Below are 12,693 nucleotides of genomic sequence, written 5' to 3'. Positions count from 1 at the left end.
TGAGTGGAACGGTGATGAGAGCATGTTTTCTCTGGAGATCTCATTTCACTATTACTCATTTCACTATTACAGAAAAGAATAGGAAGTTTTGCTGCACTTCCAGTCTGAATTTGACTTCAGAGGTGATCTCTCCCTTTCCAGCCCTGCCCTGACAAGTGAACAATTAAGAATCTCAAAAAAGGTTTTGTTTAATTCTATAAGTAGGCTTATTTCTCCTCTGCTTTTTTCAGAGAACTTGGTATTGTGGCTTGAGGGTGAAGAGTCTAATTTTACCAGCCAGCAGAGTACCATATTACTGCACAGTTTTGCAGTAAGTTTTTAATCATTCAGCTGCTTTAAAGTGCTTAATTTATTTGTTCCTGTCCTTGGAAGTTCTCATTACAGCTTTTCGTGCTATTTATTTTGCATGAAGGTGAGTCTTCCACACAGGGAAATCAAGCCTCAAAATCAATAGCAAAATTCACCCATGATGAAGTCCTAAAGACATTCACTGAAGGAATTCACCTGAAAACTGTTGCCTGCTGTATCCCTTCTGAGCAAACACTTTCAACCTCAACACCCTTCTCTTTCTTGCTGCTTGAATGGTTTGTTACAGCAACAAGCAAGCAGTGTTTTGGATTTCTGATTAGTTGATTGCACTGATTGCATATAAAAATTTTTAATAATACTTACATATATTAATGAATACAAAAAGAGGAATCTGTGAAACTCAGTTATGTATTGACATTAAATTCAAGTATAGAAAAAGTGTGATTTTTGTAGCTTAAATTATGAATTGATACTTGTCATCAACTATCCTAACTCTTCAGTGAAATGAGATTCAATAGTTTTATACTTTTATACAAGATTAAAGTATCTTTTTCTTCTATTACTATCAATTTTTACTAAAAATCTTTGCTTTGAGCAGGGTACAGGGCAGAAAACATACTGCAGCTATCAAAGGAAATATGGTAAGTGATTACTTGTACTTTCTCTCTTGGGCAAGGTCCATGAATTTAAGGACTTTCTCATATTAAGCAGAATTAACAGCCTGGAAATGAAACAGAGAAAATTTCTATCTTTCCTTTCCACTTACCTTTGCCAGTTGTTCATGAATTTCTAATAAGCTTGGTCTGTTGAGCTTATTCCCACTGACGCTGCCAGTGTTTCTATAATAATCAATTTTTGGAACTGGATCCATTGTGTTATGGCCAAAAGTCTGTAGATAATACATTTTTGTGTGAGTATCATAGGGATGCAAACTAGCTTCTGTTTTCTCCCCATTTTGAAGGAAATTGTCATATAATTCTCTTTTTCCTGGTCTGTAGTTGATTGTCAGTCTGTTATGTGCTTCATCAGTAAAAGATGTTTCTTCATAATGTGGTGGGTCAGAGCCCACATCCTCTTGGGCTGTTTCATTGTTGTCATGGCTTTCATTAATTATGTTAACTTGAAACCGATTTGCATTTGGATCCAAGAATACATTTGGTGAATTATTCATTGACATCTTCAGGGATGACTTAGGTCACTGATTGGTTTACTCTTCTGTGGCTGGAGCAAGTTGCAGCTACAGCGAAGGTCTTAGTGCTGTTGCATACGAAATGCTTGCTCTTAGAGCAATAAAGTTTTGAGAATTTGTTCTTGAACTCTCTAAGCAGTCCTCCTAATGGTGTCTGCTGTGTTTCTGCCATAAAAAATAGAAATAAAATATTTATCTTAACTTGACGCCATAGATGAATTTTCCACCCTGCCTCACCAAATATCCATGAAATAAATGGTTGTCCTATGACTTGCTGAGTAATAAAATGGTTGAGTCAAAGGCTGAGTTTGTGGGGATGTTTCCAGCTGTGACAGATGCACTCAACCCCCCTAACCAAATGAGTGGTAGTTTGGTACAGGCTCCAACAGAGTTAAAGGCCTAAGCCATAAATGGGCTAAGACCTCCTCTAGTTTCAGTCTGTTCTTTGAACACCCACAAAAGAACATAGAGACACAGTGAGCATCAATGCATTTGAGCTTGAAACACTGATCATGCAATTAACACATGAACAGGGGGTGGCTTTTCCCAAGACTCATTTATCAAGGAACAAAGAAAACTGTGGGTACAAGGAGTCTCCTTCTCTAACACATGCAATTCAACTACAACCCAACCATTTTATTCCATAAATATGACAACTTAGGTGAGCCTTTTTTGACCTCTCTGGACTAAGGAGCCTGGCTGCATGGTGGTGATCTCCCCTCTCAAGGTTGCTCCTCGAGGCAGAGAGACCTTTTACCAGAGGCAGATCTCTGGTAAGTGGCCGATACCGTGTGTAACCTCGTAGTGTGGTAACTTCGGGCTTTGTCTTGGCACCTTTGATTTGTGCCTTGGCACCTGATTTTGTCTTGGTGACTTTGATTTGTGTCTTGGTAGTTTTTGAAGTTGTTCAAATGACTGTGTTGTACAGTAATAGAGTGAGCCTTGCCATCAAACGTTGTTAAGATGCACTTTTACAACATCATATTCAAACCACTTTTGCTAACACTTTAACAGTGATTCTGTAAGTGATTTAAATCACCAATTCATGCCAGTTGGCAGGATCCTAAATCAGGATTCATGACACCATCTATGTAAAATGGGCTTTGGATCAGATTCTAAAATTGATTTCTCAAATATAGTATTTCTTTTAATAACACGATATTTATTTGAAGCCAATGCAAGTGTAGGCAGTACAAGGGATGTGACATAAGATTCCATGAATTCTATTTACTGTCTATGCTCCCCTTAAGTATTATGATACCATGTGTATTTCTCTCATAATGTAGAACTAAATTTGCATTAAAAGCTTGAACCAAATTTATTTTTTTAAATTTACTACAAAAGCTAAACTGTAAGTTTTCAGTAGTTCCCGGGTGGCAACAATTTATGAGCAGGCATTTAGGATATAGCAAATAGTTCATATTTTAAATATAAATAAAATTAATATGGAGGAATAAATAGACAACTGAAACAGATACAGAAACAGCATTGGATTTTCTGAATTATAATGAAGGAAAAATATTACTATGGTAAAGTAGTAGTTATTTAGAAATATTAACAATAGTCCTAGGCATTGGAAGGTTCATAGAATTTTACACTCAGTTTTACACTTGTACACTCAAAACACCCTTTAAGATGATTTGAAAGAAACTGCAGCAAGTCAAAGAATCACGCAGGCTGGAAGGGATCTTGGGAATTATCTAGTCCAAACTCCCACTCCCAGCAGAGGGAACATTGCATGTACATCAGGTTACTTAGGACTTTCACCAGTCATCTCTTGAGATCCTTCAAGGACAGATTCCACAACCTGCCTTGTCAGCCTATTCTAATCATTGATTGTCCTCACAGTGGTTTTTGTTTGTTTTTTTCTGTCTGTCCAGCTGGAACCTTCCATAAGTCACTCTTATCACTATCCTCTCCCTTTTGCTATGCACCTCCATGACCTCCACATAAGTATTGGTGGGGCTGCTTAGGCTTCTCTAATGCCTTTTCTTCTAGTTAAATAAGACCTGTTTCCTTACAGGGCAAATGCTTATACCCTGACCTTCTTAGTGGCCCTCCATCAGACACACACAAGTTTATCAACATCTTTATTATGCAGGTTGGTGGAGGAGACAGGTAAACCAAAACTGTGTTCCAGGTGTAGTCTGATGAGTGCTGAATAGAGGGGAGTGACCGTGTTGCTTGATCTACTGGCTGTGGTCCTGTTAACACAGCCCAGGACACTGTTCACCTCCATTGCTCCTAGGGCACAGTGCTGACTTCTCTGTAGCCTGCTGCTCACCAGGTCCCTTCCAGAAGAGTTGCTCCCTGCCACGGAAGCCCCAGCCAGTGTGGTGCAGGGGCTTAGTCTGTCTGAGGTACAGGATTTGTATTCGTCCTTATTGAATGCCATGAGATTCCTGTTGGGCCATTCCTCTAGCCTGTCTTGGTCCCTCTGAGTGGCAGCCCATAGAGAGGTGACCATATGATAGCTGTACAATCTGCTTCCCACACAGACCCCCTCAAAAACACAACCGAACAAAAATCCCAAGAACGAAAGGAGTGCTTGTACTTCAGTGGTTTAAATACCTTTGCAACAACTTACAGGAAGTCCTAAATGCCCCTGAAATGAGCTATTGAAACACTGGCAATCCATATATCCTAAAAGATACTTCTAAGGAGATAAGGGAATGTGATTGTAAAGACCTGTATAATTTAGTAGGAGTCCAGGTCTGGTTTAAAAACAAAATATATCTATATAAAGGAATACACCAACTTAAAATCTGGCTAAACAAGTCCACTAGAGGCATTTTTAAAAGTTGTGTGCTTTCACAAGGGGTTGGACTAGATGACCTTCAGAGATTTTTTCCAATTTAAATTTCTCAATGATTTTAGAAATGCATTTGACCCTTTGGCACCGAAATATAAAATACTGCATAAATATTTATACCACAGCAATCTAAATTTTCTCTAAAATCACACATCAAAATGATAATTTGAAAAGCTAAAAATCAAAATAATTTTTGGTATGAGATAGAAGCTAAAGCAAATGTTCTCACTCCTTCCATCTGCCATAGATAATATTCTGCTGTGGCCTCTCTGCTATGATACTACTTTATAATCCACTCATATTTATGTTGGTTCTCCTCCTTAATGTTTTGTAAGCCCCACAGCAACACGTTACATTTATTTAGTTTATTTTACTTCTGCTGGGTTTGGACAATCAATATTACTATTATTACCACACATTTCAGTTCATAGCCTTTTAAAATTGTAAGGAAAACCAAATCTTTTGTCATTAAGGTCAGTGAAACTAATTTTGTTTCCATCTCCGTGACTGAATGAAATTCTGATTCTTTGATGACAATGAGACTTGCTACCAAGTAAAATGATTCTGTAATTTCACTGTCTTATTTCCATAATGTTACTATTTTGCTAGAAAAAGTCTCTTACCTTTCTGCTGCTCTTGAAAAGAATACTTTGATTTTCAGTGTATTTCCAGAGGTCTCTCAACTGTAATTTGCCATTAATTTTGTGTTTAATATTATAGAATTATGCATAAATAATCAAGTTTACCTTAGTTAGGATAATTTAACTTACCATTCAATCCTGTGTTTTTAGGGAAGGATGATCTCCCTCTTTTATTCATGCATTTAGTGCGTCCCTCTCTTTGAGGCGTTACAGACTCTGCCTTATTGGCCGGGTTTTCCTTCTGCATAATACCCTGAATAGACCATCCAATCCCTCTCTTTAAAAACATTTCCAGGTGATGATTTAGAGAGGCATTCTAAGCTTGTTAACTGTTAACCAGCAAATGTACCTATCCATTACCAGGTTTATGGTATTGCAAAATTTCCAAGGGGGCCTGAAAATACTTCTGTTATCTCTGTTTCCTTCCCAGCTGTGCCTGATTCTGTGCACAGCTCCTGATCCCTCTGTTTTTCAGTTCTGCATATTCAGTAATGGAGATAACGAGAGTTCAGGCTCCTGCTCTGCACGTTGTGTGTGGGACAGAACCCAGTGAAGTCAGCAGGATCAGGCACTGGTGGGTTCCCGTGTTGTACGTGCGTTTTTGAACTGTTTGCTCCTGAGCTCTTTCAAAGTTTTACTCTGTGTATTTTAAGGAAAATATTTGAAAAATTATGTTCTGTATATTGTTTCTGGGAAGGCCAACTCCCTTACCTTTTGGGGGTGCAGAGAAGGGTGGGCAGGAAATGATGAAGTTTTTTCATCTCAAGGGGATTTGATAATTACTTCCAGCAATACACTGGCTTAAGAACCAAAGTAGTAAGACAGTATTGGGGTTCTTTGGGAATGTTTGTGTTTGCTGTGTAGTTTAGAGATAACTGAACTACATTTAACCCAGATAACTTAAGTACATTCAGCACTCTAACCTGAGAGCACAGAGCTCAGCTGTGCTGATTAGGTGCAGTGGATGATCCTCTACAGCAATATCAGATCACATGAATCAGTGTGCTGATATTTGCCTTTGATTTTGTGGTTAAATCAGCTGGGATAAATGCAATGTACTGAATTTCTCTTGTGCAGAATCTGAAGCAGTTTAAAAGCTCTTACATTCACAAAATTGTTTGTTTTATAATTCATATGGACTAGTGTAGATAAGTGTTGGTTGTCTCTCTCTTATATTCTTCAGACAGGAGATTCATGTCCTTCCCTGTACAACCAAGTATTTCATGTTCCAAATGGCACTTGAAGTCTGCTGTTCCACTGGCTGCCTCTGCCTAGTATATAGGACAAAAGGGACAATATGTATTTTTCAGAATACATGCAGAAGAAACCAACTACTGTAACTGATCTCCTTGTCTTTGCTCCTTGTTGCAAGCAGAGCTGTTTAGCAAAAGTGTCAGTGCTTAAAATTCAGATGCCAGCCTTCTTAAAAATGGAATTGAATTTCTGTCAAGTCCTGTCACACTTGCTAAACAGCTATGGATATGAGGGTGACCTTGAACACATAGATTTGAGTCCCTGCTTTCACTGTTAATGTTTCTGCCTTGATAGGGTCTCCTATGACCAGTTCTTCAGCCTGACAGGCCCAAAGATATACCGTGCACAGGTGTAGGAGCACAAACAGAAGATCCAGCTGTGGAGAGGGGCTGGAGGGTACAGAAATCTCCAGTCAGCTCTGGACCCCGTCCTTTTTAGGGGATGGATACAAATGTATATGTAGCATGACTGCTTTGGCCTTGCCAAGCTAGTGTAATTACTGCTGGGAGCTGTTAAGCAGAGAGTTTGAACTGAATCATCTTCCATAACCAAGTGGAGTAAAAAATCAGCATGCCTTGACCAATTCTGTCACTGTAGGATTGGCTACTTAACATCTACTTTTTCACCAAAAATTTTTAACAACATATGGGAGATGCTGGTGGACTGGAGCTGTTCTAGTATTGGTTCAGACTGGAGTTCTGAGCAGGTAACGTATTTTGTATTGCTTAATGTTTATAGAATCAACATTTCCTTAATAATGTTTGCTTCCCCTCTACTAATTCTGTTTGACCTACTGTTGCTGTAGTGTAGGTGAAGTGAGACCTATTAAAAAAATACTCCCATATGAGTGTGAACTACACACTGTTTTCAGAGGACCACATCAAGTTTCACCCAGGAGAAGCAAAACCCACTTTCCTTAAAAACAGTCAGTAGAACAGCACCTGCTCTTCTTGGAAGGTGAGAGGTGAGTTAGTAATTGATGTGATCTTCAGCTTCCCCATTAGTTCCTTATTAATGATAGTGTGTGGACCAATCGTTGTTCCTCTCATCTAAGCAAGATAGACATACACCTCTTACAAGCACCTCCTCTCAGCCACAACTGTTTGTCTTCCAATTTGTATTCTTAGTAGACAGGCACAGTCTCTGAGCTTCAGAAAATTGGGTCAGGTGAGGATGAGGGCAGCTATCACTTAAGCATTCATCATTCATGAACCTGTCTTTTGTCCTTCACCTTTCTCCCCAGTCTGTCGTGAGACACCGTAGAGGTGAGATCCTTTGAAGGAGCAGCAAATATAATCTGATTCTGAAAATACTTTTTGGCCATGATAATTTTCTAGCGAATTGTTTATTGTAGCATTTATTTGCTGTTAATAATTTCTTATCTACCATTCCACTGTTTCCTCAAACATAAGCAACATGAAGTGCCTTTTGAGTTTGCAACAGATATTTATTTACCAAAATGGATGCCACCAATGTATCTCCAAAATGCAGGTACGTATAACAAATGTAACAACAGTTGGTTTCCAAAATGAAATCAACATCAAATTTAAGGCGGAATATTCTGAGTTTTCATGCAAGAGCATATTCAAATGTTCCTTTATCCAGCCCCTCAACTTCATCTTCCCATGTAGAAGAAGGCATACTACTGTAGGGGTCTAGCAAGATTTTGAAGCATCTGATAATTAGAAGTCCCAAGAAAATACACAAAATCCCCACAAAGGCAAAGCCAGTTTTTTGTTCTAAAGTCAGAGAGAAGGCAGACATTTCATTAACACTCATGCTGGCTGAAGTGTTGCTGCAGTAATTACTACTCATCATTGGGCATCACATCCTGGTGATTCTGTGAGATTTTCTTCTTGGTTGCTTCTTTGCCTGCATAGAAAAGTAGAATCGGTTTGGTTAGGTCTAAATGATGTGTGTGTATCTGAGCTGTAGCATATGAACACTTGGAAATGAAAACTAGCTTGGATTTTAGTAGTGCCCTGTTGTTTTTTCACATTTAAATTAATGTGATAAAATTGCAGCTATTAGTCTCTACACACTAGCCACTTAGTGGCCTCTGTTGTGAGACAGCAAACTCACCATTTTCTCTCTGTCTCCTAAAAACAGAGCAATTTCAGCACACGGCTGTTCCAAACACTGTTTTGCCAGCCTGGGCACCACCTGCTGATTCTGATTAGACAATACTCACCAAGGCCTCCACCTGGAGAAACTGGTAAGTTTCTGAAATGGCTTTACAGCTCAGTCCTTAAACTAGTTTAACTTGCATTGACATTGAAGGGAATTTCAGCCAAACAGCATGGATTCTGCTTATGTAATTTAGCTTATAAACCTAAAGAAATAGATCCAACTTGTAAAATATAACAATTGTCCATGCAATTTTAGTGAAGTGAATTTTAGTGGGCTCTATTTTCAGAAAAGTGCTGTGTGCATTTTGAGCTTGTAAGAAAGTAAACATATTGGTTTAACTTCCCCATCACCTTCCTCTGTACGTGTCCACTCGTGTATGAGGAAAGATTGGTGAGGGAAGAGATAAGACAATTACATTCCTCTACTCTAAACCTTGCTCTCATTTATTTCTTCTCCTTGGTTTTCCCCATTACATATATACATATCCTGCCATTTTTACAGACATTGTAAACACCAGGTCTGAACATGCTCCTTATGGAGCTCAGGGGACTGATCTTGAGGTGTGTCCTATGAAAGCAGGATGCTGGAGCATCTCCACCCCTCCATTGCCACCATAAAAGACAGTTTCCAGCCAGGAGAGACTTTTATTTTTGTCTTTTTAAGAAGATCTTATGTATAGATTTCAGTTGGGGGTGGGACTTTTTTTGCTTTATTTTAGGTTTTCCATCAGATATTGAAATCACCTATTTCTTTTGTCTCTACAGACAGCAGGAGAACTGGAAGGACTGGGACATCACAAGTCCCAAAGGACAAAGGCATTTTTATTCTAAGGCTGGAGCTTGAGGTTTTTTGGCTCTTGTTAACACCTATTTAACTAACACACCTCAGGGGAAAACTCTCTTTGTTACAATTCAACCGTCTTTCTCCCCAGGGAATTCCCAGGATCCATTTCTTTCTTGGCAGAGTAATTAGGCCAGTCGGAGCTCTGTGCTGCCATGGCTACACTGCTTCAGGTACCTGTGCTGCTTGTCATTTTAAAGGGCGCTCCAGCATCTCTAGCCTGTGCTGCAGTCAGGGCTGAAAGTGGCCGCGTCCCCAGTCAGCCTGCAACTAATAACAGTGCTAGAAGTAAAAATAAGATTTGGTATTTATGAGAAGACGGAAATTGAGAAAATTGTATCTTGTTTGATGTCTCCTTTCTTGCTACAGAATTAGTGAGATTGATGAATATGATCCTAGAGAATGTAAAATTTTTTTTAAAGGATTAAAAAGAAAAGGCACAAATCTTCTTTTTGCAATAACCCTCAACACAATAGGTATTAAATAATATGGTTTCCTATTGCAGTCTTTACACATTTGCCAGAGAGTAACAACCAAGGTTCTGTTCATTCTATAGAGATGTGTATGAGATCTTCCCTTGTTTTGAAAGTTATTCTGCTCTTTGGGTCATGCTGCTTTAATTCCTGTTAAATTAGAAAAGAGATCCAGATGGAGCTGGTGGGAATTAAAAGTAATGTCAACAACAATCTATTTTCTGAAAATATCATTGATAAAGCCCACCTACTGTATGGATTTTCATTGGGCATGCTTCCAATTTTTCTATTAGGTTTGATGTTGTGTAGGAAAAAAGAAATCATTGAAAGTTCAGTATCACAAATTTATGTCACAAATCCATTGATTTGAACAAGAGCCAGTCAAGGAAAAAAAAACCACCAACTTTCCAAAAGTCCTAGCACACTGGGTTGTAAAAATTATATTAAAGGCTTATGAGGGGAAGTGACACGTAGACACTACCTGGGAGAGTCAGACCAAACCCCCTGATTTCTATCTTGAAAGACGTGGAGAGAAATCTTAGGGATAAGCTGGTTATGGAGGGCCCTGCATTTGGGACGAGTCCAGAAAAATATGTGTTTGAGATGACGTTTCTTCACCATAGAGTCATAGTCCAAGACTATGAATTCCAGTCTTACTGATTTTGCAGGTTACACACTGAATTAGTGGGATTTGTTTGTACATTGTCAGGAGATGTTATGGATCAGATGTCTGTGCAAAGCCTGACTGACACTGAAACATGGAGTGGTTAGAAATGGCTATCTTGGACTTATTTGGCAAGAGTTTGAAACAACTGCATAATGTAACAGTGGGTATTTTGTTTGGGGGGAAATTAGTTCTGGGAAACTAATATGCAGCTTTGTGTTCTTCTCTTCCTTACCTTGAATTTCAGAAATTGTAATTGAAGCCTAAAAGTCCACAGAACATTCTGCTCTAATTATGTATCCCCAAAACTGTGGTACCAAGTCTGACCTTGAGTGCCTTTTTATTATTTTCACATTTTAATGCTGCATACAGGTTACATGTCCTCTCCCACTTAGTCAGATACCCTTTCATTTGCTGCAGTGTATGTGTCAAGTTATGAGTCAGAAGACTGTGATTACTAATATGGCCTGGATCCAAAAATCCTTGAAGATAACCTTTAGGGCAGTGTGATGGGGACAGGCATTATATCAGTTAGAATCTGCAGCCATTTCGTAGGGGCTGGCCTCAGACTGATCTCTCTTGACTTTTTTTTTATAGGTCAAGACTCTAATCATGTTTTGATTCATTGCCTGTATACACACCAGTGACATAGAAAACGGCTCCTTAACATCCTATTGTAAAATGAAAGGCTCTTGGAGACCCTTTTGAGGCCAGAAGAAACAATTGGAGTCCTAGAGAAAATAGGAATGTGGAAAATAGCTTAGCACATAGAGCACTGAGGTAAGGAGAATGGAGGTATAAGCTGGGGGTGCTGGCTGCACCTACAGAGGGTGAAGGGGAACACCATGGGCATGAAGTATTGTGAGGCAACTGGAAGAAAGATGTTTAAATTCTTATAATTCCTACAGCATCACTAGCCAAACTCTGCTAACATTAGATGTAGATTGAAGATCCCAGATCCTTGGAGCATTGGGTGTCCCTTTTTTCATGCCTAGTCTTTACCCTCATGTTTTCAGAGATATTGAGAAGAATGTAGCCAGTAAGTGTTAAATAAAGACTTTCTCAATAATCTTTCTTGTATTTCAGGTTTTGGTCCTTCCCTTACAGAACCTCCATAAGGTGTTTTATTGTAATGGCTCAGTGCTGGAAATGAGTACCTTTAACATCTGCTCAGGCTGGAAGTATTCATACTCTTGGCATGATTGAGCCTCAGGTGCCTAAAAAATCACTTCATAAATGATAGTGTGTAACAAAAATGATGGAATCAGTTGCCATCTGTTCTTCCCTTGGATGTCTGCAGCCTAGTTGCTGGTTCATGGATCTATCTGGTCATTCTCAAGGTACTTCAAATAGCTTCAGTCCCAGGCTTGTATTTAAGTGACAGCAAACCTGGCTAGAGGTGGTGTTGGTGTGGTTAGGGACACAAGCAGGCATCTCTGCGAGTTTAAGAAGCACCTCATTTGCACTTAACTGTCTGGTTGAGAAACTGAACTGTACTCCAAGAATGCTATTAATAGTAATTTGGCATAGGAGGTGGTAGGGTGAAAGGATTAGGCATAGAGAAGACCTAATGAAAATAAATCAGCATGAATTTGGAATTCTCCAAAGGGTCTGATCTATCTGAGCTAACAACACAGAGCCAGACATGATGCAAAACCTGCTGTGTGACCACACAGCCAACCTGTCATGCCCAGGTGCACACTGCATGCCTGTATCCTCTCAACTTCTGGGGAGGAGACTGTCTCTTCAGGGTAAGGTTTCTAAGATAACATACAGGGAGGTGTAGGGTAGGAAGGCCAGGGCATGGATGTCCAGCAAATGAAGGCATAGTGACCTGTTCTGCAAGGATAGCAAAGCCCCCCAGAAACATGCAGTGTTTTTGCAGCATAGTAACTCAGGGTGCAGGCAACGCTTCTCCACAGCAATGGCATTCCCCTGCAAAGGAGCAGCAGCCAGGCTGTGACATTTCCAGCCTACAAACAAGGAATGAATTGCAGAAATGAGACTTCATCCTTAGTAAATACACAAGCCTGGAGTCCCCATTGGATGAGAATTCACAGATGAATACTCTGTGCATTAGCTGTAAATTAATAGATGTGGTCTTGCTTTGGATAACACAGAGAGGCAGGGAAATAAAACGTTCACTGGCATAATCCTTAACTTGTGAACGTGGAAAAGCGTTGCCTGCTTCCCCGGGGATGGAGGCAGCCAGAGCCCGAGCACCTGCAAAGCAATTGTTGCTGCAGGATGGAACGCACAGCCCGCACTTCCCTCGCTTCCCTGGCCGGGCAGGTTATGTCCCCTCGCCGTGCCCCCCGCCCCACGGGCTGTTCCGTCCCGCCGGGAGGTGCCGCAAGGTCAGCCCCGCCGCCCGCCCGGCC

The 12,693-nt window shown here is 39.9% G+C and overlaps 2 protein-coding genes across 3 annotated transcripts in view; both read right to left on the bottom strand.

Annotated features, from left to right (window-relative positions):
* SLC12A1 (solute carrier family 12 (sodium/potassium/chloride transporter), member 1) overlaps positions 1 to 1,596 on the bottom strand; it is a 46,591-nt gene extending 44,995 nt beyond the window's left edge. For both annotated transcript variants that reach the window (XM_009994452.1, XM_009994453.1), the window contains exon 1: positions 1,076 to 1,596. In XM_009994452.1, coding sequence (XP_009992754.1) covers positions 1,076 to 1,486 — 411 coding nt within the window. In that variant the 5' untranslated portion in view covers positions 1,487 to 1,596. The remainder of the gene's footprint in view (positions 1 to 1,075) is intronic.
* Positions 1,597 to 7,774: 6,178 nt separating this feature from the next.
* CTXN2 (cortexin 2) lies at positions 7,775 to 8,023 on the bottom strand. The gene has a single exon (XM_009994451.1). It carries the CDS (start codon positions 8,021 to 8,023, stop codon positions 7,775 to 7,777), a length of 249 nt encoding a protein of 82 aa, XP_009992753.1.
* Between the last annotated feature and the right edge of the window lie 4,670 nt (positions 8,024 to 12,693).

Source organism: Chaetura pelagica, unplaced genomic scaffold (assembly GCF_000747805.2).
Source record: "Chaetura pelagica isolate M959 unplaced genomic scaffold, ChaPel_1.0 scaffold222, whole genome shotgun sequence".
NCBI classification, from domain to species: domain Eukaryota; kingdom Metazoa; phylum Chordata; class Aves; order Apodiformes; family Apodidae; genus Chaetura; species Chaetura pelagica.
The sequence above is the reverse complement of the archived record's forward strand: the minus strand, read 5'-3'. Positions and strand labels throughout refer to the sequence as shown.

What these genes read in the sequence shown, in the direction of transcription:
- CTXN2 (XM_009994451.1), bottom strand. Translation starts at nt 8,023, where the DNA reads ATGATGAGTAGTAATTACTGCAGCAACACTTCAGCCAGCATGAGTGTT.